Source organism: Lynx canadensis, chromosome C1 (assembly GCF_007474595.2).
Source record: "Lynx canadensis isolate LIC74 chromosome C1, mLynCan4.pri.v2, whole genome shotgun sequence".
Classification (NCBI taxonomy): domain Eukaryota; kingdom Metazoa; phylum Chordata; class Mammalia; order Carnivora; family Felidae; genus Lynx; species Lynx canadensis.
The window spans coordinates 36,842,151-36,861,904 of NC_044310.1; the positions used below are offsets into that span (position 1 = coordinate 36,842,151).

The window sequence follows — 19,754 nt, forward strand, 5'->3', positions numbered from 1 at the left end:
GATAGGAATCTGGGGGAAGGTCTCAACTCCCAGTCTGAAAAGGAGTTTTCCTTCCCTCCCTTGGACCTTCATTTGACAGCTGTTATGATGTCTTCTTGATACCTATCTCAAATACGTTGAGCTGTCCCATCATGCCTTCCCTAACCTAGGATGAAAGTGGGATCAAGTTGTCCGATGCAGAACTGCGGGCTGAAGTGGACACATTCATGTTTGAAGGCCATGACACCACCACCAGTGGCATCTCCTGGTTTCTCTATTGCATGGCCCTGTACCCGGAGCACCAGAGTCGTTGCCGGGAGGAGGTCTGTGAGATCCTTGGGGACCGGGACTCCTTCCAGTGGTGAGTGAGGCTGTGGCTGAGCACAGTGTCTTGCTTCCCTGTCCCAGCAATAAGTTGAGCCTATGCTGTCTGGTGTCATCTTCAGATGATGCAGGGGGGCCATCCTGGAAAGTAGGTGAGGGTGGTGGCCATTGTCCTGTTCCTTCCAGTGCTGTGGCTTTCAGGGGGGGACCTCTGCAGACACATCCCTCAGCTCCTTCTCCCATAGTGCAGCCTTTTTCAGGTTGAGTTGCCACCAGGAGGCCGATTTTTGGTGTACTGACTGCCTCTGCTGGCAGAACCTGACTACCCTTCTGGGGTGCTGGATGGAACAGTGGGGGCCAGCTGCCGGGAGATAGGAGGGAACTGAGGATGGATACAGCCAGACCCTGGGGAGCTGACCACATCCCTCCCACCTGCCTTTGGATGGTTATGTGCAGCCTCTAGACTCCTCTGGTGAAAGAGAAAAGCCTGTTTCCCAAACCCCACCACTTAAAATCTTTCAATTGTTCTCTGTTTCTTGATTCAAATTTGAACTCATTGACATGACACTGACAGATGCTGACCTCTTTGCAGGTCATCTCTGGGATTCTCCCACAGGCCCCTCTCTCCCTCCCTCCTCCCCCTCAGGCCTTGGCCTTCTGTCAGCCACCTTAACTTTCTCTCTGGCTCCTGGGCTACCTCCAACATGGGGTTAGGCACACAGCATAGCACAGCAAATGCTCCGTCAGTGGGAGAGACTTTAGATTCACCGGAAGGAGACTGACCTATATTTCAGGATCTGAGATTTGATGTCTCCACTATATACTTTTACCAGACAGATGTTGGAAACCTCCCAGGGTGTCCAGCCATGTGCCAGGTGCTTCTGGGGGTGCGGCTGGGAAGAGAAGGAAAAGGAGCCAAGTTGTTGCCATTAGGAGGTTTTTAGAAAGTTGAACCAAATAACCAAAAGCTAGAGAGAAAACACAGAATGGAGTAAGATTGAGCGGCCCATGTTGAGAGCAGAGGAATCAGAAGGAGTGGGGCTTGGACTGACTTTCTTTTTTTTTTAAATTAATTTATTTATTGAGAGAGGGAGAGGGAGACAGAGAGAGACAGAGAGAGAGGGAGAGAGAGAGAGAGAGAGAGAGAGAACAAGAACAAGTAGGGGAGGGGCAGAGAGAGAAGGAAAGAGAGAATCCAATCCAGGGCTCAAACCCATGAACTGTGAGATCATGACCTGAGCCAAAATCAAGAGTCAGAGGCTTAACTGATTGAGCCACCCAGATGCCACTTGAGTTGGCTTTCTAAGGAGGGGTGACACTCAGGCAAAGGAAGAAAGAAACAGGCATTTAGGTGGTATAACAACATGAACACGGCTTGGAGGCAGGGAGTTAAAATATTTATTTATTTTATTTTCACTTCATTTCAGTTAGAACTTGAAGCAACTTACAGGACACTTATTCAATACAAGTAATAAAACACAAATGAAAAAATTATTACTGGTATATAATACTTTGTTAATGTTAATTGAAAATATCTTATCCCGGTGTGTAACCTGCCATTTCATCTCCTCTAAGGTATCTCTTGATGAATACAAGTTCCTGGTTTTAACAAAGTCAAGTATATCTAAAAAAATGAGGACCTGGCCAAAAAAAAATCCTTAGGGTTTGGGGCTCTCTAATAAAGTGCTGCATAGTGATCATGGTTGGACCACATTTGTGTGTGAGCTTCCTGGTAGAAAAGAGGAAAAGAGAAATACAATTTTTGTTTTTGAACTGAGCTTGTCATAGTTTATGCATTTATTTCTTCATTCAACCAATGTATATCAGCCTTTGTTTTCTTCCACCTCAGCTCCACAGGGGAAACCAAGTGGAACCTAAAGAATTGTCCTTTATGGGGCTTTTGCGGGGCCTTGAGAGACACAGGAGTGACTGTCTTTGATGGCTGGATACACATACAACTCTAGGGTTCTGTGCCTTCCTTTTCTAGCAGCAATGAGGGAGGGATGGAGAAAAGTGGAATCAGAAAAAAGAAAAAGAAAAAAAGGAAAAGTGGAGCCAGAACCCCTGGGTCCAAGTGGCTACCCCATTCCAGTCTGGTGTAGACACTTGAAGCATTTATGTCCCTCTCCCTGTTGGATGTGTGATGGTGGTTAAGGTGGAAAGGTGGGGCTGGAGCCTGCCTTCCTGTGGAACCCCATTGCTTCCCATCCCCAGAAAGCTTGGTTGTATTGCTGGTAGGGATGATCTGGGGAAGATGACCTACTTGACCATGTGCATCAAGGAGAGCCTTCGCCTCTACCCACCTGTGCCCCAGGTGTACCGCCAGCTCAGCAAGCCTGTCAACTTTGTGGATGGCCGCTCTCTACCTGCAGGTGAGATGGAATGGATTGGGGATGGAACTGGAGTCCTTGTGGATGCTTCTCTGACACTCTCTGTCACTTTGGTCAAATCTTTGCACCAATGGGGAAGAGCTCAAGCTTTGTGTTTGGCCTTGGTCCAAATCCTGGTTCTATAATGTATGGATAAATCTCTACCTTGAGCCTGTTTCCTCTTCTGTAAAGCAGGGGAAAGAAGAGTATTTGCCTTACAAGGTTGTTGTCAAGGTTAAAGAGACAGTATTCATCAGGAATGTCATGTACCACTATGTAGGTTGTGTCCTGAACAACTTCAGGAAGCACCATTCACATAGACAATGATGATGTGCATTCCACAACCTGTGCAGCTGTATGTAGTAGCTTCATAAGGAGTGTTTAACTCTGTATCCAGCACACAACATGCACCTGATGAATGGTAGGTGTTACTATTGATAGCATAAGGTTATGAATAGTAACTTCCCTCAAGCATCAATTATTTGAAAGTAGAAAGTGTTGTAATAGTCCTTGCCTGTCCTATCTCATGGTAAGGTGGGTTCAGTCCTCCTTTTTCCTCTCTCCATTCCACAATGTCTGTGTCGGGTGCTTGTGTCCAGTGCTGGGACTGGAGGAAGTAGATATGATCCTCAAAAGCACTTTTATGTCTTGAATGTGGTGATGAACCCTCCATCACTGGCAGTGCTCAGGCAGGGGCTCGTGCCCAGTTAGAAGAATACTAGGGGATTCTGGCCCTGTGAGGAGGTGGGCATGGCTCTCTGAGGACCACCTAGCTACCAAGCCTCTACTCTGCCCACAGGCAGCCTGATCTCTCTGCACATCTATGCCCTCCACAGGAACAGCTCAGTGTGGCCTGACTCTGAGGTACCCCATCCCTGGGCCTGGAGGTCAGATGGGGTGGGAGGCTATGGAGGTCACCCTCTCCAGCACCTGGCAGATATTTAAACAAGGCTTGTCCTATTAGGTCTTTGACCCTCTGCGCTTTACTCCTGAGAATGTGGCCACACGCCACCCCTTTGCTTTCATGCCCTTCTCTGCTGGGCCCAGGTAAGGAGAGGACCAATGTCCCCAGGCCCTCAGGACTGGGGAGGGGAGAATGGAAGATGTTGTGGGTAAAGCATCATTTTGGGGAATTCTGTGATAAGGGAGCTGCCACTGGGTTTTGGGTGATCCTAAAGCAGAGTAAGTTCCAGGGACTTTCTTCTTTTCATTAGCATATTCATGTTCCTGGCAGGTGGTGGGCTGGCTGAGTCATTCCAAGAGAAGCCCCCAAACCAGAACTCCCAATGTGAATCTACTCGGTCTGGGACCCTCACTGTGCTCCCAAGATCTGTTGCCTGTGTCCAAGTCAATCAATTGATCAGCCAGTTATCCATCCACAAATAGTTATTGGCTTTTGTTGGCCACTAAGAGTTTTGGACTTTCTCACTCTTGACACACCATAGTCTGATGCCACCTTGTGCTGCTCATGATAGGAACTGCATCGGGCAGCAGTTTGCCATGAATGAGATGAAGGTGGTCACGGCCCTCTGCTTGCTCCGCTTTGAGTTCGCCCTGGACCCCTTGCAGCCCCCCATCAAGATGCCCCAGCTAATCCTGCGCTCCAAGAATGGAATCCACCTCCGCCTGAAGCCTCTGCACCTGGGCTCTGGGAAGTAGCTCTGCCTGGGGTAGGGCCCCAGACAGCCCAGACTGTGGCCTCTCCTTGGGCTGGATCATAGAATCTCCCAAGCTGGATCATAGAATAGCTATGGCTCCCTGTCTTTGGGAGGCTTACAGTTTAGAAGGGGAGCAGGCACCCACATAAACAGTCACCTGGAGGGCAGTGACATGTAAGCATGTGTGTCAATAAATGTTTATTATGTGTGTATTCTAAACCTCATTCATTCAACAAACATATGATGAGCACATACTTGCTTCTAGGATCTCCCTTTATCTCCTATAATTGACAATCTTTCTAGAATGTAGCAGAAACTTACATGCCAGCCCTGATGATGCAGTGAATGCAATGGAAGCTTTGTCTTGGGATTCATGATTCTGATCCAGCACTCACCTACTCCACATGAAAGAGGGATGGCTTTGAGGACTTTCCCCCTCACTGAGATGTATTTCTCTGCTTAACTGTGTGTGTGTGTGTGTGCGTGTGTGTGCATCTGTGTGTGTGTGTGTGTGTGTGTGTGTAATATAACAGACATAAGGAAAAATTACCTAAACAAAAAATGTACAAGGCAATGAATTTCTAAAGGAAATTCCCAGGCAACTACCACTGAAATCAAGGAGTATGGAACATGGTTTCCCAAGTGTATCTTCTGCCCCTCCTGAGACAGGTTTCTGTAGCACTCCAGCCATTGTCAGCATCTGTGTCACAGTCACCCAGTACTCTGAGTGTTCAGGCTTTTGCTGGAGAAAGCGGTAGAGTGGCATTAAAGAGGGGGGCTTCCTGGAAGAGACAGTGCTTAAATCAAACCTTGAGGCAGGTGAGGTACAAAGGTACAAAGAATGGCTTTAGGGGAGGGCCTCAGACTGGGGGGCCCCATGATGAATTAGAAATTCTTCTTCAGTATTCCCTGCGGCAGCTGCCTGATGGGTGGGGTCACATATATCACCAGGGTTCAAGTTCTAAGGCCACTATTGAGTTCCAATCCAGGAATTAGACAACAGTGGAAGGGAGGACACTGGAGATGGAGGGGATGGATAAGAGAGGGGAATTCTAGCCCTGGGACTTGGGGATGTCGCCATGTTGCCCTGAGGATGTACCATATGGAGACACAACCTTCCTGCTATTGATGCTTCCCCTTCTTAAAAGAAGGCCACAGCCCTGGAAGTTTGGCTATGGGCCACCTGCTCACTCCTGCAAAGCCTTGTCAAGACCCAGACCTCCTTACCCACCTGAGCTGAGACCTCAGCTAGGGTGTCATCCATGCCACCAATTTCCCTCTCTGTCCTGCTTGTGGACAGACCTTTCTCTATGCAAGTAGAGGTAGCCATCACCAGAGAGCAGAACTCGGAGGTCATAATCACCTCTGGCCCATGGGTGGCACCCAAGTCTAAGACTTGTCTGCTTCCCTTATCTGTTTGGTTTGTCAGGAAACCTATGAGGAAGGACTGGAGGCGGCCCTTATCCTACTTCAATGTTAAGAGAAGGAAACTGCCAAGATGCCCATCAGAAAAAATCTTGAGATGAGGCCTTCTGACTTTGGACACTCGTGACCAAGACTCCATAGGTGTATTGATTCTCTTGTTCTGAGAGTGTATGTCTGTGGGAAACAGAGCTGAGAGCTCCAAGCTTGACAGAAAGGGAAAGCTCCATGTGGCGAGGGAGGACCGAGGCTGCAGAACAGCGGGCACCAAAGATGAACTCCACTTAATCTTTCTAGCCCTCCAAACACCCAGTGGCTTCCTATGACCCCTGGCATTTGTATGCACGTGTATGGGGTAGAGTATAGAGTGTGTGAGGAGTGCACACAGGTATGGCTATACAGGTATGTGGCATGGGGATTGTGCATATGAGTGTGAACTCAGCCTGGGTTTCTTCTTTTGCCTAGAGGCAGCAGGCTTACTTCTTGGTCACAATCATTAACATCAGTATAATCCTGTGGTCAGAGCATGTGTCCATGGCTGGCCACCCAGAATTCCAAGCTCCCATTATCTTGTACTCTCTGAGCCTCAGCCCCTCCCCTTCTGGACCACCTGATGCCAGGGAACCTTCCAGACTTCCTGTCCAGTGCCTTCCCAGCTTACTTTCCTGCCCCAACCCCTAGTCAAACACCAAGCATCCACTCTGTCCCTTCTCAAAGCAGGGATGAACTAGCCCAGTGATCTAGGAAGCCAGGGGACAGAAAGGGAGGTCCTGCTATAAGCACCAACTGGGGAAGAAGGCCCTTCAGGGAGGCAGAATGTAGCATCACACCATAGGCAGAGGCCTGCAAGGAAGTCTGTCTATGGCATCCAGGGGTCTGGCTAGGAATGGCAGGGGGTGGGATAGGAGGGAGATCTGTGTTTAGAACCAAGGAAAGAATGGGGGCTGGTTTGAGAGAGGTGGAGGAGGGCAAAGGAGGACCTGGGAACAGGGCCCAGGGTCAGGAGGACAAACCCCCAAGCAGTCACATAATGGGGCAGGGTTGAAAAAGTCCCTCCCACTCAGGGTGGCAGACCAGAGATGCAAGGGACTGCCAAGGGGGTTGTCCTGTGGGAGAGATGCCACCTTCAATTTGCTGCTTGCTTGTCACATCCTTTGCCACTGGCCAATCCATTGGCCCACATGGTCTCCTACCAGTGCTGCCTAGATAGCCAACCACTCCATGGCCTGATGCAATGGGACATATCCGGCCCTCCTGGGGTTCTGGCATCACAGAGCAGATATGACCCCACTTCCTTGTCTCCTCTGTCTTTCTCCCCCTTCTCTCTCTTTTCTTCATCTACTTCCAAGGGAAGATACACACTCCATACAATATTAAAAACTTTATTCCAGGGAGGAAAAAAGAAGAGGGTATATGAATAATGACAAACAAGAATGCAGGTAACACACAGGAAAGAGCTGGGAGCATGGACCAATAGCAATCACACAGAAACTAAGCAGGGTGAATGATGGTTCCCCAAGTCCATGTCCTGGAACCTGAGATAGGTCTGTTTTATCCGAGCAGGGCTATACAATCGCAAAAACCTTTATGGAAGAGAAGGTGATATGAATACAGAAGCAGAAAAAACATTGAAAGATACTGCTGAATTTGAATATAGAGGAGGCTCCAGAAGCCAAAGATCACAAGGAATGCAGTTAGAGGCTGGAACAGGCAGAGGGGGATTCTCTCTTAAAGCCTGGAGGTAGTGTGACTGTACCAACTTCTTGGCCGTTTTCCAACAAAATCAATTTTAGAATTTCAACTCCAGAACTGTAAGAGAACAAATTGATATTATTATAAGTCACTAAGGCTATGGTAAATTATTTTGGCATCCAGAAAAAAATAATATAGGGACAACCAAACAGGTACAAAAGGAGAAAGACATGCAGAGGAAAGCAAGGTGGGGGACAAGCAGGCATTGGGTTAAGTGGACAGGCAGGGATTCACATAGATAGGAAAAAGGTAAAAGATGAGTAAATAGGAAACCTGGCAAAGGGTGAGACAGAGAAGGTCAGACACTCTGATGGCAAGAGGAGGCTATCAGGGAGGCTGGAGGGGGACAGAAGACAGGAGACAGGGGAGACTGACAGGAAGACAGGATGGCAGGCAGGAGGGCCTCAGGACTCATCCTTGTCTGCACAGGGGTTAGAGCAGCTTCCTGAGATGCAGGTGGATCCCATTCTTGGACCTCAACACAATTCTTGGCCAAGGAACAGGGACCCTGGAAGGATCTGGCACCAGCTCAAAGCGGAGCAGGGTCAGGGTCACCGCCACCTTCATCTCATTCATGGCAAACTGCTTCCCAATGCAGTTTCTGGGTCAGGGAGGGAAAAGGGAATGCAAAGTGGCCTCAATCCCCTTGCTGGGAACAGCAGATGCAGGGCCCTCCTGCATGGACCCGGCCCCGATCCCTTTCCTTATAGGATACACACACATCTTGACCCAAGCCTTGCTTCACACTCTACCTCTGACCTTTGACAAAGCCTACAGTCTTCCAGGGCTAGCTCGTTCTCCTACCTCTGTTGTCAACAGGACTGAAATCCTCTTACAAGGGGGTCAGCCCCCTGAGCCACCCAGGCAAGTCAAGTGATCACTACAACAGTTAATCAAATTATTTGCCCTCTCCATAAGCCATTTCTGATTTCATAAAGGGAAAGCCAGGATAGGGTACCATAGGGGATAGGCTGGGACACACTTCAGGCCTTAACCATCTGGGGAGCAATAGGGACCCAGATCCTCAGAGAAAGGACAAGGTGGAATTGTGTAAGGAAGTCAGAATGGAAACAGGGAAACATCCTGGAGGGGCAAGGCCTTAACGATGCTCAACCTGCTACACCATCTGCCACCCAGTTTGGGTCTAGACTCCTGTCATCCCCTTGACCCCTCCTTCAACCAGCTGCTGTAGATATTAATTGTACTTGATAAAGCCTGCCATCCCTCAGGCTCCTCACCCAAGCTTTCCTGTCTCCTGCCTTCCCTTCCTGTCCTGAAGCCTCAGCCCAGTTCAGACCCTCCCAGGCCCTCCATCACAGCTAAGACATGTCCCTGTCCCTCACTTGTTGCCTCACTCACCTGCTTGTTGCCTCACTTTCCTGCTTGTTGCCTCACTCACCTGTCATCTATCCAGCTCCACCTTCCAGCTCAGCTCCTGCTGATGAGATCCCTGAGAATACCCTCCCTCTACCTCTACCTGCCACATGCTCAAGGTTAAGGGCAATGAAAGTTCACCCTCACCTCTGCTGCTGGCAGCACATCTGTATTCACAGACCGTGAAGTCACACTAGTGTTTTTTACTCAGGGACACATCACCTTCCATAATAGGACAGTTCCAGGTACACGGAATGTCCTACTGTGTGTTCAGTTAGTAAATGATGGAGTGAAAGAATAATGAATGAATGAATGATGTCTCTTTGAGTGGAGACATTTATCTATTGACTGTGAACTCTTAGAGGCAAGGGCAGTATCTTTCTCTGTGTTTCCAACTCCTAGAAGAGGACTTGGCATACATAGATAGGCTTAATTAGTAGTCTTATAACTGAATGATGTTTATTGAACTGAAAAAAACCCTGAATGGAATGAAATGAAATATGAGTAACTATTAGGTGTGAGCTAGGCTGGAGCTGTCTATCCCTCTCCTGTCTCTACTGGCAGCCATATGACTTGCACCAATGTCTAGGCTCAAATCCTACAGCAAGTATCTGGAAGAGTAGTTTGCTTAAAGCCTATTTTGTGAAAGTGGATTCACTATTTGAAGAACTCACAGATTTGTGTATTCAGAAAATAACTTGTTTCTAGTAAATATTTACAAGGTTTATGGAGGTTACTATTGAGAGGACCATTTCAACAGCACTGGAGGATTTCAGAGCAGCCACTCTGGAGAATAGTCATCCAGCTCCACAGCCACTTCAAGTCTGCTTTATGTTTTACACACCAGGAACTTTGCAAATGCCATATACAAAGTGTCATCTACAAATTAGTGGGTTTTCTCTCAAAAGCAGTTGATTGTCCTCAATTTTGTGCTTTTGGCCAATGTTGACTATATGGATTCTGGGACTAAGATATATAAATCCCATTCACATAAGGAATTTTGCTAGCTGGAAAAGTTGTCATGGTTATGTGAATATTAATGCAAAGTAAACATTTTGTTGGATTAGATTGCAAAAATAGAGAAGACAGGTATTGATGTGAGACATTGTTCAAATGACTACTCAAACCTATCATGTATATGACTTGACCATTTGTAACAGGAATCCATGGGAAATCCAAACCCAGGCAAATAGCATTGATACAGTGAGTGACAGATCAGTGAATTAGGTACAAAAAGCAGTGGGCTGGACTCACAATATAGGATGAGAGAAAATCATCTTTAGAAATTAGTTATAATTGAGAAAATCAAACATCTGAAATATTCTGATTATGAGAAATCATCCTCCTAAAGTGAGGAAAGCACTGGAATACACTAAACTTTGGAACACCATGATACTGAATTATAGTTGGCTATTGGGTAAGAGCATGGGTCAAAGACATCATGGCAGGTTGTGATTGCCACCTTTCCTTTGAACACAGAGACACACACCTTTTCCCAACACACAATCATAAAAGACCAGTAACTGCAGACATCACAGATGAACAGAACAGGTCATAAACATCAAATATATGCCTAGAACACCCTCATCCATGTTCAAGCACCTCACCTTGATCCTCCTGAGAAGGGCAGGAAAGCATGACTGTGTCGAGCAGAACCTGGTGCATACTGTGAAGGGTCAAACACCTGCAGAGGGAACACCAGGGACAGGACAGGTGTAGTCAAGTCTCTCCTTCCTATCAACCAACCACCACACAGACTACCCAGAGGTGGGATGGGGAAGATGGATGTGTCTGGAGAGTCATCCCATCCCCTCCTACCCAGGCCATCATACCTCTGGGTTTGGCCACACCTTTGGGTTGTGGTGAAGGCAATAAAAAGAGAGCATGAGTAAGAATCCTGTGGGACAGAAGACAAAAGACTGATCATACTCATGCCATGAGGAGCCATGTGCGTGCACAATGAGAGCCACTTCTCATCACTCCAAGTGGATTGATTGTGTGGCAAGGGAGGTGGGGCTTACATGGCAAAGCATATGTGAACATATTACTAGATAACCAGAACAGGTTGAGAAGCAGGAAAGAACTGGAGGCTTATGTTCTGGAGGAACTAAAGTGACAGACAACTCACATTTGTCAAGTACAATCTATGAGCCTTTGGGGAATATGCATGAACTTATCCATCCTCACAACAACTGTCCAATGAAGGTGCTCATATCTCCATTGTTCACATGAGGCACCTGAGCCTCAAGAAGCTAAGCTACTTGCTTATGACCACACAGTTAGAATGTGGCAGGGCTGGGATTCAGATCAGTGGTGAGCCGAATGTTGGCCTCCAACCATGGCTGGGATCTCAGGTATGATCTTCAGCTTCTCTCTGCCACCAGCCTGAGGGCTCTCCAGATCCTGGACCATCTGAGCCATGACAGTGAATTTTTTTAATGTCTCTCAGTAACCTAGACCCCAAAAGGAAAGATAACATCTCCCCCTACTCCACCTGATTGTGTTTCAAGTATTCACATCTCAGGGAATTAGAATATTAGGGCAAAACCCAAAGCCACATTCAGAGGCTGCCATTTGTTTATTGAGTTTCTGCTGGATTTAAACTCTGTGCAAAGCACATCATATACCTCACCCAAACTGCAAAGGAAGCATTGATTCTGAGGTGGAAACTAGTCTCAAAGACTTTCAGGAACTGCCTTGGGGTGTATAGATTTCTGACTTCCCACGTGTTCTTATTTAGTGAGTGTGGTGATTCTCATACCTTTGGGCAAGGACCGTCCATCAGGGAAGCTGATGGGCTTGCTGAGCTCTCTTCCAATGCCTGGAACTGGCGGATAGAGTTGCAGTGCTTCCTTGATGCACATGGTGGTGTAGGGCATCTGGTCTAGGTGGTCCCTGAAACAAAGCTATCCTGAAGGACAGGCAAGATGCTGGCAAGCAGGGAATTCTCTAAATGAGTGAGCAGGGGTCTCCCATCTCATGAGCACTCACCAGTGTGCTCATCTCCCAGAAGGCTCTGGACCTCTTCCCGGCACTGCTGTTGATGCTCAGGGTGTGTGGCCAGGGCATAGAGGATCCAGGAGATGCCACTGGCTGTGGTGTCATGGCCCTCAAACATGAACGTGTCCACTTCAGCACAGAGGTCCTTGTCAGGCATGCTGCTCCCGTCCTCCATCTGGGAAGACATGGAGACACAGCAGGGTTTGCCTCCCTCCTCCAAGCTTGTGTGCAAAGCCTCATGCCTCCCCTGCTCACACTCACTTTGGCAAATCTGAGGATGTCCAGGAAGTCCAAGTGCCTCTTGCTCCTGACCTTCTCCAGCTCTCCCTCCTCCTGCAGCTGAGCCTTCTTCAGCTTGATCACTCCGTCTGTCCCAGAACAGTGTTCCCAGGCAGAGCTGAGAGCTCTAAGTTCCCAGACACAGCCACCTCCCTTGGCCCACTTGCTGCTTGTATCCCAGCCTGGGTTCCAGCTGGATCAGGAGGAAAGTGGTAATGGGTGTGCATGTCAGGGTGAGAGCTGTGGCACCATGTGCTTGTGGGTTGGGTCGCCTCTCAACAGCACAGCCTGTAGAGACTCTGCTTGAATGCTGCTGGCAGGGGGTCTCACCCAACCTTCACCCATGTGCTGACATGTGTCAGCTCCTGCACAGCACTGGCATCCTAACACCTGCACCAGGGGGGTACCCAGTGTAGGTCTGTCCCAGCCCCTGGAGTAGCAGAGAGGAGACAGGGGTCTGCCTGAGTGTTTGGGGCCAGTTCCTTTGGGATGTGTCCAGTGAAGGAGTGGAGCTGCCCAGGGGTCAGAGTCCAACCTGAGTGTTGATGGGCAAGCTGGCAGGCCTGGTGGTTCCAGCGGCCTTCAGGGGTCAGCCTGTAAATGATGTCATTCTGGTAGAGAGCATTCCACACTCAGGGAAAAAAAACAGATTGCTCAGGTCTTGAATGGCCTGAATGTAGGACTGGGAGATCCTGAATGGGGAGGATGCAGAAGGGCCTGTGTGAGGGAGACATCTGCCCTAGAGTGGATTGGGCTGTGGGTGGAGGGTTCCTCAATCAGTGGGACAGGCAACCCGAGGCATTTTCCTTTTCTGTCTTATGCACTCAAAACCATCAGCCCATTTGTGTGATGGTAGCCAGGTTTTTCCCTATGGCAGGGATCAGGGATCTGTGCCTAATTAACTTTGGTGTGGGCCGAATTTGATTGTGGCCTGGTGCTCTCTGCATAATGTGGCTGTTTGTGCTAGAAAACACCTAAGCTGCCCTACCTACCTCTCAGGATAAGTCCATGCCAGTTGGTAGGAAACAGGACCTGGTAGCTGAAGATTACACTGACCTGTCTGCTTGGTGGCTGCCTTGGTAGCTGAAGGCACACTTCATAATGGTGTTCAAGATCATTAAGGAGACATGCTCAAAGATCTCCACGTATGAGTTCTGTCTGATGAAGTCCTCCCATTTGTCCTGTGGTGGTGGGACATATTAATCCTCTACTCCTCCAGAAGGCCCATGTTGACAAGGCTATACTCTCTTTCTGTCTCTGCAAATATTCTGATGAGATGTCCTCACTTTCTAAAGTGGATGTGTTTGGGGCTATTTGGAGCCATATGGCAAGTAAGTATTTCTAAAATGATTATTTCTCAGACATATTTGTTACATAATTAATCATGATCTCTTATAGTCTGATGTAGGAGTAAGTTATGGCACTAACCATCTTTTAGCAGACCAGGAAACATTGTTCCCCAGGGCACAAAGGGGGAATATTTCTGTCCTGTAGTTGATCTAACACAAGGAAAAGGTGAAGTTCCACGTTAAGGGGCAAGTGTCAAAGTAGGAGAAAGGCTAAAGGGCCTGTACCAGGGTTCCTAAGGAAGGGATATCAGGGATTTCAATTCCTTTTGTTCAACAAAAGTCAGCCGAGCACAGTGAGAAATAAGGGTCCTGTTCAGAGATGATATTATTCCAGGACCAAGCCCCGGGGGTAGAGACCTGGTCTCCATTTCCCTCCATGGAGTGGCTAAAATCTATGTAGAAGCCTTTAGCCCAAGCCAAGAGCCCATTTCAGTGACATCCTTGGGATCTTACCCTGCAACTGAAGCTGCTACTTCCCAAGTCAGCCCGTGGCAGCTTGTCCTAGCAGCTTTCAGGGGGATAGGCTACTTTTCCTATCCAAGCCAAAGACATGAAGTGGGGAGGAGAAGGACCCTCTACCCACCATGACTCTCTTCTGTGGGCAATGAGCACAGAGTGGCGAAAAGCTGGTGCCTGGGTACTTTCCTGTCCCATCGACTCTTGGGGAGCCCTGTCTCATGGTAAGGTACAAGTGCATGATTTTGGGGGGCATGCCTGATGAATATCTGAGGGAAACACCTGCCTGATAGTCTATTCTGTGAACTGTGCTGTGGGTATGAGTGTACAGGTGAGGGTGGAATGGACTTATAAGCATCACATGGACAGAGTCAGCCATGAGACCCATGTAGGGCTTCAGGATGTCATAGTGGAAGGCTGGGGTCAGCCTTCTCCAGTGCTTCAACCATGACTGTCCATTCAACAGGAGCAAACCATACCCTGGGTCATAATGGGGGTGTGTGGGGAGGGGTATTCCCAGACATGTCCCGAGAATTTGGGAGTAACCAGTGTATGAGAAGGGCATCCTGGGCAAGTCAGGAAGGCCAATGCATATGAGGAGGGTGACTTCACAACAAATGGTCATGACAGCTGAAATCTCTTATAGTCTGTTGTAGGGTGTTTGTCATAGAAGGACTTTGGTGAAAAGTCAGGCAGAACATCATTGGCGAGGACTGCAAAGTGATGTGGAAGAAGCTGAGCTTCAGGAGGGCTCTCCCCACCATTAGGAAGGGGTGAGGGTTTTATCAGGAGAGAAATGGGGCTCCATTCAGACTTGAGGGGTGTGACTATGGTGCCAGTCACCTCTTGTTTAATCTGGGCTGAATGGATAGTTGTTGGCAAACCTAACCAGAAGGTGGACTTTAGTCCTGGTTCAATGTACTTAACTATCCAGGGAGCCAGGAGTCTGTAGAAGCCATGAGACTTTGGGTCTGAAAGGTAAGAGGGCATTGCAGGAAACTGAGGGGAATAAGGAAGGCAGGCTGCCCCCAGGAGGTGCAGTGGTCCAGGCCATGGGTCCCTATCCCTTCCTGAGGATTGTCAGCTGGTCAAGCCACCTCCCACTTGCCTCCCAGCCCTGACTCCCTTTCTTTCCGGATAATCATTGTGGGCTCAGGAGGGTAGACTCAGTGTCCACAGTACTGCCCTACCAGTCCAGGTAGGTGGATTGGGCAGAAACAAAAGTTCCGTTTCATTGTCAAAGAAAAAACAGAATCTGTTTTTTCTGTAAGTTGTAGTGGCTCAGCCATCCCATTACTCACCATATGGAACAGTTAGAGGTGCCAAAGTCAGATCATCTTGTGTAGAAAATTGTCTTTCACTCTAGAATTATCTCAGTTTGATTAAAAAAGGAAAGAAAGAAGGCCAGAAGGTGAGCAGGGAGGAATGGAGGAAGGAAGGAAGGAAAGAAGGAAGGAAGGAAGGAAGGAAGGAAGGAAGGAAGGAAGGAATGTAGGAAGGAAAGAAGGAAGGAAGGAAGGAGTGGAAGAAAGGAGGATTAAGGAGAGGAGAGGAGAGGAGAGGAGAGGAGAGGAGAGGAGAGGGAAGGGAAGGGAAGGGAAGGGAAGGGAAGGGAAGGGAAGGGAAGGAAAGGAAAGGAAACAGAGTTCGGTTTCAATAAATATTCAGCCTCATGCTGGTTGTGAGCAGGGAGGATGCTAGAGAGAGGGTCAGGTATTGATTTCTGAGCCTCCAGTCTCTTCTACAATTTCACAGACCTGTGGGCATGTACCCAAGGGCAAGAGCTGCTTCAACAGTTATGAAGGTGTCCCCTCACCAGATCGTCCCAGGATAACTTTCATGTAGTCAGGGTCATAGACCACAAGCTCCACCTCTGTTCCCCATAGCCAGTGAGGACAAGCACATGGGAATTTCTCTACCCATTTCCGTAGGCATTGCAGATCCTCTTCTTTTTGGAACTATCACCACAGGAAGAGTAAATCAGTAAACCCTTTCCTCTGGCTCCAGGGTTAGTTTTGGCGTTAAGGACAGGATGGGCACAGGGAAAGAGTTCTGGAACTATCAGCAGAACAAAGTGTTCAGAACTGTGTCTTATGACCTGGCCTCTGATCCAGACTCTGGTGGCTGTCCAAGGATTGCCCTAAGGCCAGGTTCTGTCCTATTGTCGAGTAGAGTTAGGAGCCCTGACAACGAGCTGCCTACAGAAACATGTCAGGGATTGACACCATGGTGTACAAAACTTTTGGAAGTCATTGGTATAACATTGGCATCAAAAATTTAAGACAACTTCTATTACTTGGTAAGCAGTTTGCCAACTCATTATATTATTTGGAGCATGAAATGGTTTATATTTTAAAATTAAATTTATGGGGGCGCCTGGGTGGTTTGGTCGGTTAAGCGTCCGACTTCGGCTCAGGTCATGATCTCATGGTCCGTGAGTTCGAGCCCCACGTCGGGCTCTGTGCTGACTGCTCAGAGCCTGCAGCCTGTTTCGGATTCTGTGTCTCCCTCTCTCTCTGCCCCTCCCCTGTCCATGCTCTGTCTCTCTCTGTCTCAAAAATAAATAAACGTTAAAAAAAATTAAAAAAAAATAAAAAATAAAAAAATTAAATTAAATTTATGTATTAACTTTATTTTGCCATATTACTTTCAATAGTAATTGAAAGCATACATGTAAATACATGTAAATGTTTGTTAACATTGCATAGTGTTTGGGAGGTATATAGCTAAGTGAAAACTAAATAAATACAAAACTGTGTGTATGATGTAGTTTTACATATTGAATATGTACACAGTTGTTAAGTCTGGATATATAGAGATAAAAATGATACTGATCTCTGGTTTTGATATTTGAGGGTTTTATCTCACTTTCACCTTGTAATAAAAAGAAACTTGTGTGAGCTTCCACCGTCTGCAGTAGTATCCTTCATCTCCTCAGTGGGGATTACAAAAGTCTTTGCTTTCTGACTTCGCTTTCTCTACTTTGCCTCCTGCCACACTGACCATTCCAGCAGCCCTGTTGCTCCTTCCCTGAAGATGCTGTTACTGTTGCTCCTCACACCTGCCCTGCAACACCTGCTTACATTTCCTGTCCTTTGTACACACTCTTTCCTCTACCTGGAGGGCCCGTCTACTTTGCCACAAAGCAACTGCCACTCCTCAGCTCTCAACACTCTGCTTTGCTCTCCACTTCTGGAATTCACATAGGCAATTGTTCCTGGACGTGTTCCCGTAGGCAACTCCCCTTATTTCTACCACATCTATGTAACTCAAGCAACTCTCTGCTACATTGGCATCTAATTTCTGCCTGCTCCCCCCTGACAATCAGGATTTCCTAGTGCTGAGGTGACTTGTGCTACTGTAGGGCAGGTTCCTTCACTCAGCACATGTTACCGGAGGATTTACTATGTGCACGGCACTGGTTTAAACACTGAATTAGGATATAGCCATAGATCTTACCTGTTTGAAGCTTCTGCTGTACTTGAGGAGACAGACAGAGTAAGTGGCCATGACAGTAGATTATTAATGTGATAAAGGGAAACCCAAGTGTCTGGGGAAGCTTTGGGCACTCAGAATTGGACATTAGAAAGCCCTTCCTCATGCATTTGCTCATTCAAGTCATTGACCAACACCCTATTGGGTTACAAAGATGAATTAGAGGTGGTTTCTCCTACAAGGAGCTCACAACTCTGACACTGCAGACAAAAATAGTGGAGTCAGGTCAGCCCTGCTTTATTAGAAGGACAGTCCAGGGGAAAAAGAGTTGTCCTCTCCACTCCTGAGATGCCCAGAAAAACATCTTGGAGGCGGCTTGGGGATGGACTTAGGCAGATGGCCATATGAGGGACAAGATTTATCCAGGGAGAAGGGAAAGTATGAGCAGTGCCATTGAAGGGGAATGCACAGGCAGGGGGAGACAATGAATGACTAGGGTACAGGAGGAGGTTAGGAAGGAGAAGGGAGAGAGCAGTGTTGGGGCACCAATATGGCATAGGAGCTGTTTCCAGTTCTCCACTTTATGTTCAAGCCACTAGAATGAAGGTGACTCCTTCTCTAAGGAAAGGCAGACATCAGAAGGCAAATCCTGATCAACTCCTACCATTGAACAATCCACAAAACCTTGTTGAGACCCTCACCATGTGGGTCGTTCCTTTGCTCTGGGCACCCTTCACCACCAGCTAGTGCTGTCAGTGCTGGGTGGGTATTGCTGCTCTTGCTGGCCCAGCCTGCCCTCCCATCCCTGGTCCAGCCCCTTCCTACCTCCTGGATGTGCCCAAAGAGCCAGTGGGAAGGAGGGGGCGGGAAGCGCTGGACCACTTTGAGCAGCCACTGACTGTGCAGGTAGAGCTGTGCTGCCTTGAGCAATAGCAGAGCCAGGCCTAGCAGAGAGACCACTTGCAGGAGCCCAGAGACACTGCCCAGGGGTCCGGTGAGACTCAGCATAGAGACACTCATGGTGCAGGGACTGCTGGATTGCTGGCTGTTCCTGTCTGTCCCTGACTATGTCTGACTTCCCCTGAGCACCCCAGCCCCATCACTGCAGGGAGGATTGCCCTGCCCACCTGGAGGGAGGGCAAAGGGAGAGGGCAGAGCTTTGACAGAGCTTTCAGAGTTCATTAACTGTGAGGATCCACCTTGGGAAACAGTGGGAGGAAAGCTTTCTCAGCAGACAACGACAGTGGCTGGCAAACTCCCCCTTGCCCTTCTCCCAATTAGTCATCCAGTATTTCAGGAGCACCTCCTAAGTGTCAGGTGTACTAAGTGCCACAACACAGCTGCTTACAAACAGACATTAGCCCTGATGGCAATAAGAACACAGTCCAGTTACCAAGTGAGAATGTGTGTCTTGGTTGGATTATTATCCCTTTTCAGAGAGCAAGTCTTACAGGAGGCTAATGTGAGATGGCCACAGGAGAACCACTCTCGAGAGCGTCAGCTGAGATTAGAATCAGGGGTTCTCCCGACCACTTGCCTCATCTGCCTCAGCAATGTTCCCCATGCTTGTCACTGTCTACCCACCAGTTTTGCCTGGGGCTGACTGTGCTGGCAGACAGAGCACCGGCCATAGACTCAGATGCCCAACCCTAGGGCACACTCATGATCTAGGAAGCCAGTGACCTAGACTCCCTGAACTTCAGTTTCTCCTTCTGTAATGTGGCATAATCGTCCCTTTCCCAAGTTGCTCCCAGGAATGCACATTCATGCAGTCACTCATGCACTCAGCCAACGTTCTTGAGCTCACAGTCTAAAGGGTAAAAGCAGAGAACTAACATTATAGGAAAACACAATAAAGCCTGTACTGAAAGAGTGAAGTGTAGGCCGGGCCCTACGAGGGAAGGAGAAAACAAAACAGGAGAGTGGGAGCTTTAAGGGTGAATAGGAGTTCACCAGGTGGAGTGCTAGAGAAGGGGATGGGCACTAAAGGCTCATGGAGAGCCTATGAAAGCATATCTGATGGGGACAACTTAATCTCTTACTTGTTCCTGCTTCTCTTCCCCAAAGTCAACTCTAGGCCCAAAATTCAGAAAAATAAAAACAAAAATATCTTCATGAGGATTTCTTTAGAAGGCATCTTCCATGAGTCCCCCTTTCCTTCTGCCCTGTTCCTCACCCATCTCACCTGTAACTCCAAAGTCCTTCTCTTTTGCCCAAACTCGTGACAGGAGATTCATTACACAATCCACAGCACCGGAGTTCTTAGCTCTCTCCCCTAAATCTGGACTCCTGTCCAAACCCAGGGAGAGGTAACCACTTTACCCATTCCTCTCAACCTTGCCCCAGTTCTCTGTTTA

General features: G+C 48.1%; 2 protein-coding genes across 5 annotated transcripts in view; one reads left to right on the forward strand and one right to left on the reverse strand.

Annotated features, from left to right (window-relative positions):
• The window catches only part of LOC115519934 (cytochrome P450 4B1), a 62,135-nt gene extending 57,593 nt beyond the window's left edge, over nucleotides 1–4,542 (forward strand). For 3 of the 4 annotated variants that reach the window (XM_030323795.1, XM_030323793.1, XM_030323794.1), the window contains exons 8-12: nucleotides 150–340; nucleotides 2,542–2,675; nucleotides 3,472–3,536; nucleotides 3,637–3,719; nucleotides 4,148–4,542. In XM_030323795.1, the coding sequence (XP_030179655.1) occupies nucleotides 150–340; nucleotides 2,542–2,675; nucleotides 3,472–3,536; nucleotides 3,637–3,719; nucleotides 4,148–4,331 (657 nt within the window). In that variant the 3' untranslated portion in view covers nucleotides 4,332–4,542. The remainder of the gene's footprint in view (nucleotides 1–149; nucleotides 341–2,541; nucleotides 2,676–3,471; nucleotides 3,537–3,636; nucleotides 3,720–4,147) is intronic. The other variant, XM_030323796.1, reaches the window with a different exon arrangement.
• A 5,939-nt stretch (nucleotides 4,543–10,481) lies between these two features.
• LOC115520897 (cytochrome P450 4A25-like) lies at nucleotides 10,482–18,417 on the reverse strand. Its single transcript, XM_032594079.1, has 7 exons — nucleotides 18,223–18,417; nucleotides 13,214–13,338; nucleotides 12,140–12,350; nucleotides 11,864–12,053; nucleotides 11,640–11,774; nucleotides 10,711–10,775; nucleotides 10,482–10,562 (listed from the first exon to the last, which is right to left on the reverse strand). The coding sequence occupies exons 1-7, from the start codon at nucleotides 18,415–18,417 to the stop codon at nucleotides 10,482–10,484; spliced, it is 1,002 nt and encodes a 333-aa protein (XP_032449970.1).
• Between the last annotated feature and the right edge of the window lie 1,337 nt (nucleotides 18,418–19,754).

What these genes read in the sequence shown, in the direction of transcription:
- LOC115520897 (XM_032594079.1), bottom strand. Translation starts at nt 18,417, where the DNA reads ATGAGTGTCTCTATGCTGAGTCTCACCGGACCCCTGGGCAGTGTCTCT. An exon ending in AGATGAGCACACTGGTGAGT is followed by an intron (nt 11,775 to 11,863) that starts GCTCATGAGATG and finishes AGCTTTGTTTCA; the next exon opens with GGGACCACCTAGACCAGATG. An exon ending in TGGACGGTCCTTGCCCAAAG is followed by an intron (nt 10,776 to 11,639) that starts GTATGAGAATCA and finishes TCTGTCCCACAG; the next exon opens with GATTCTTACTCATGCTCTCT.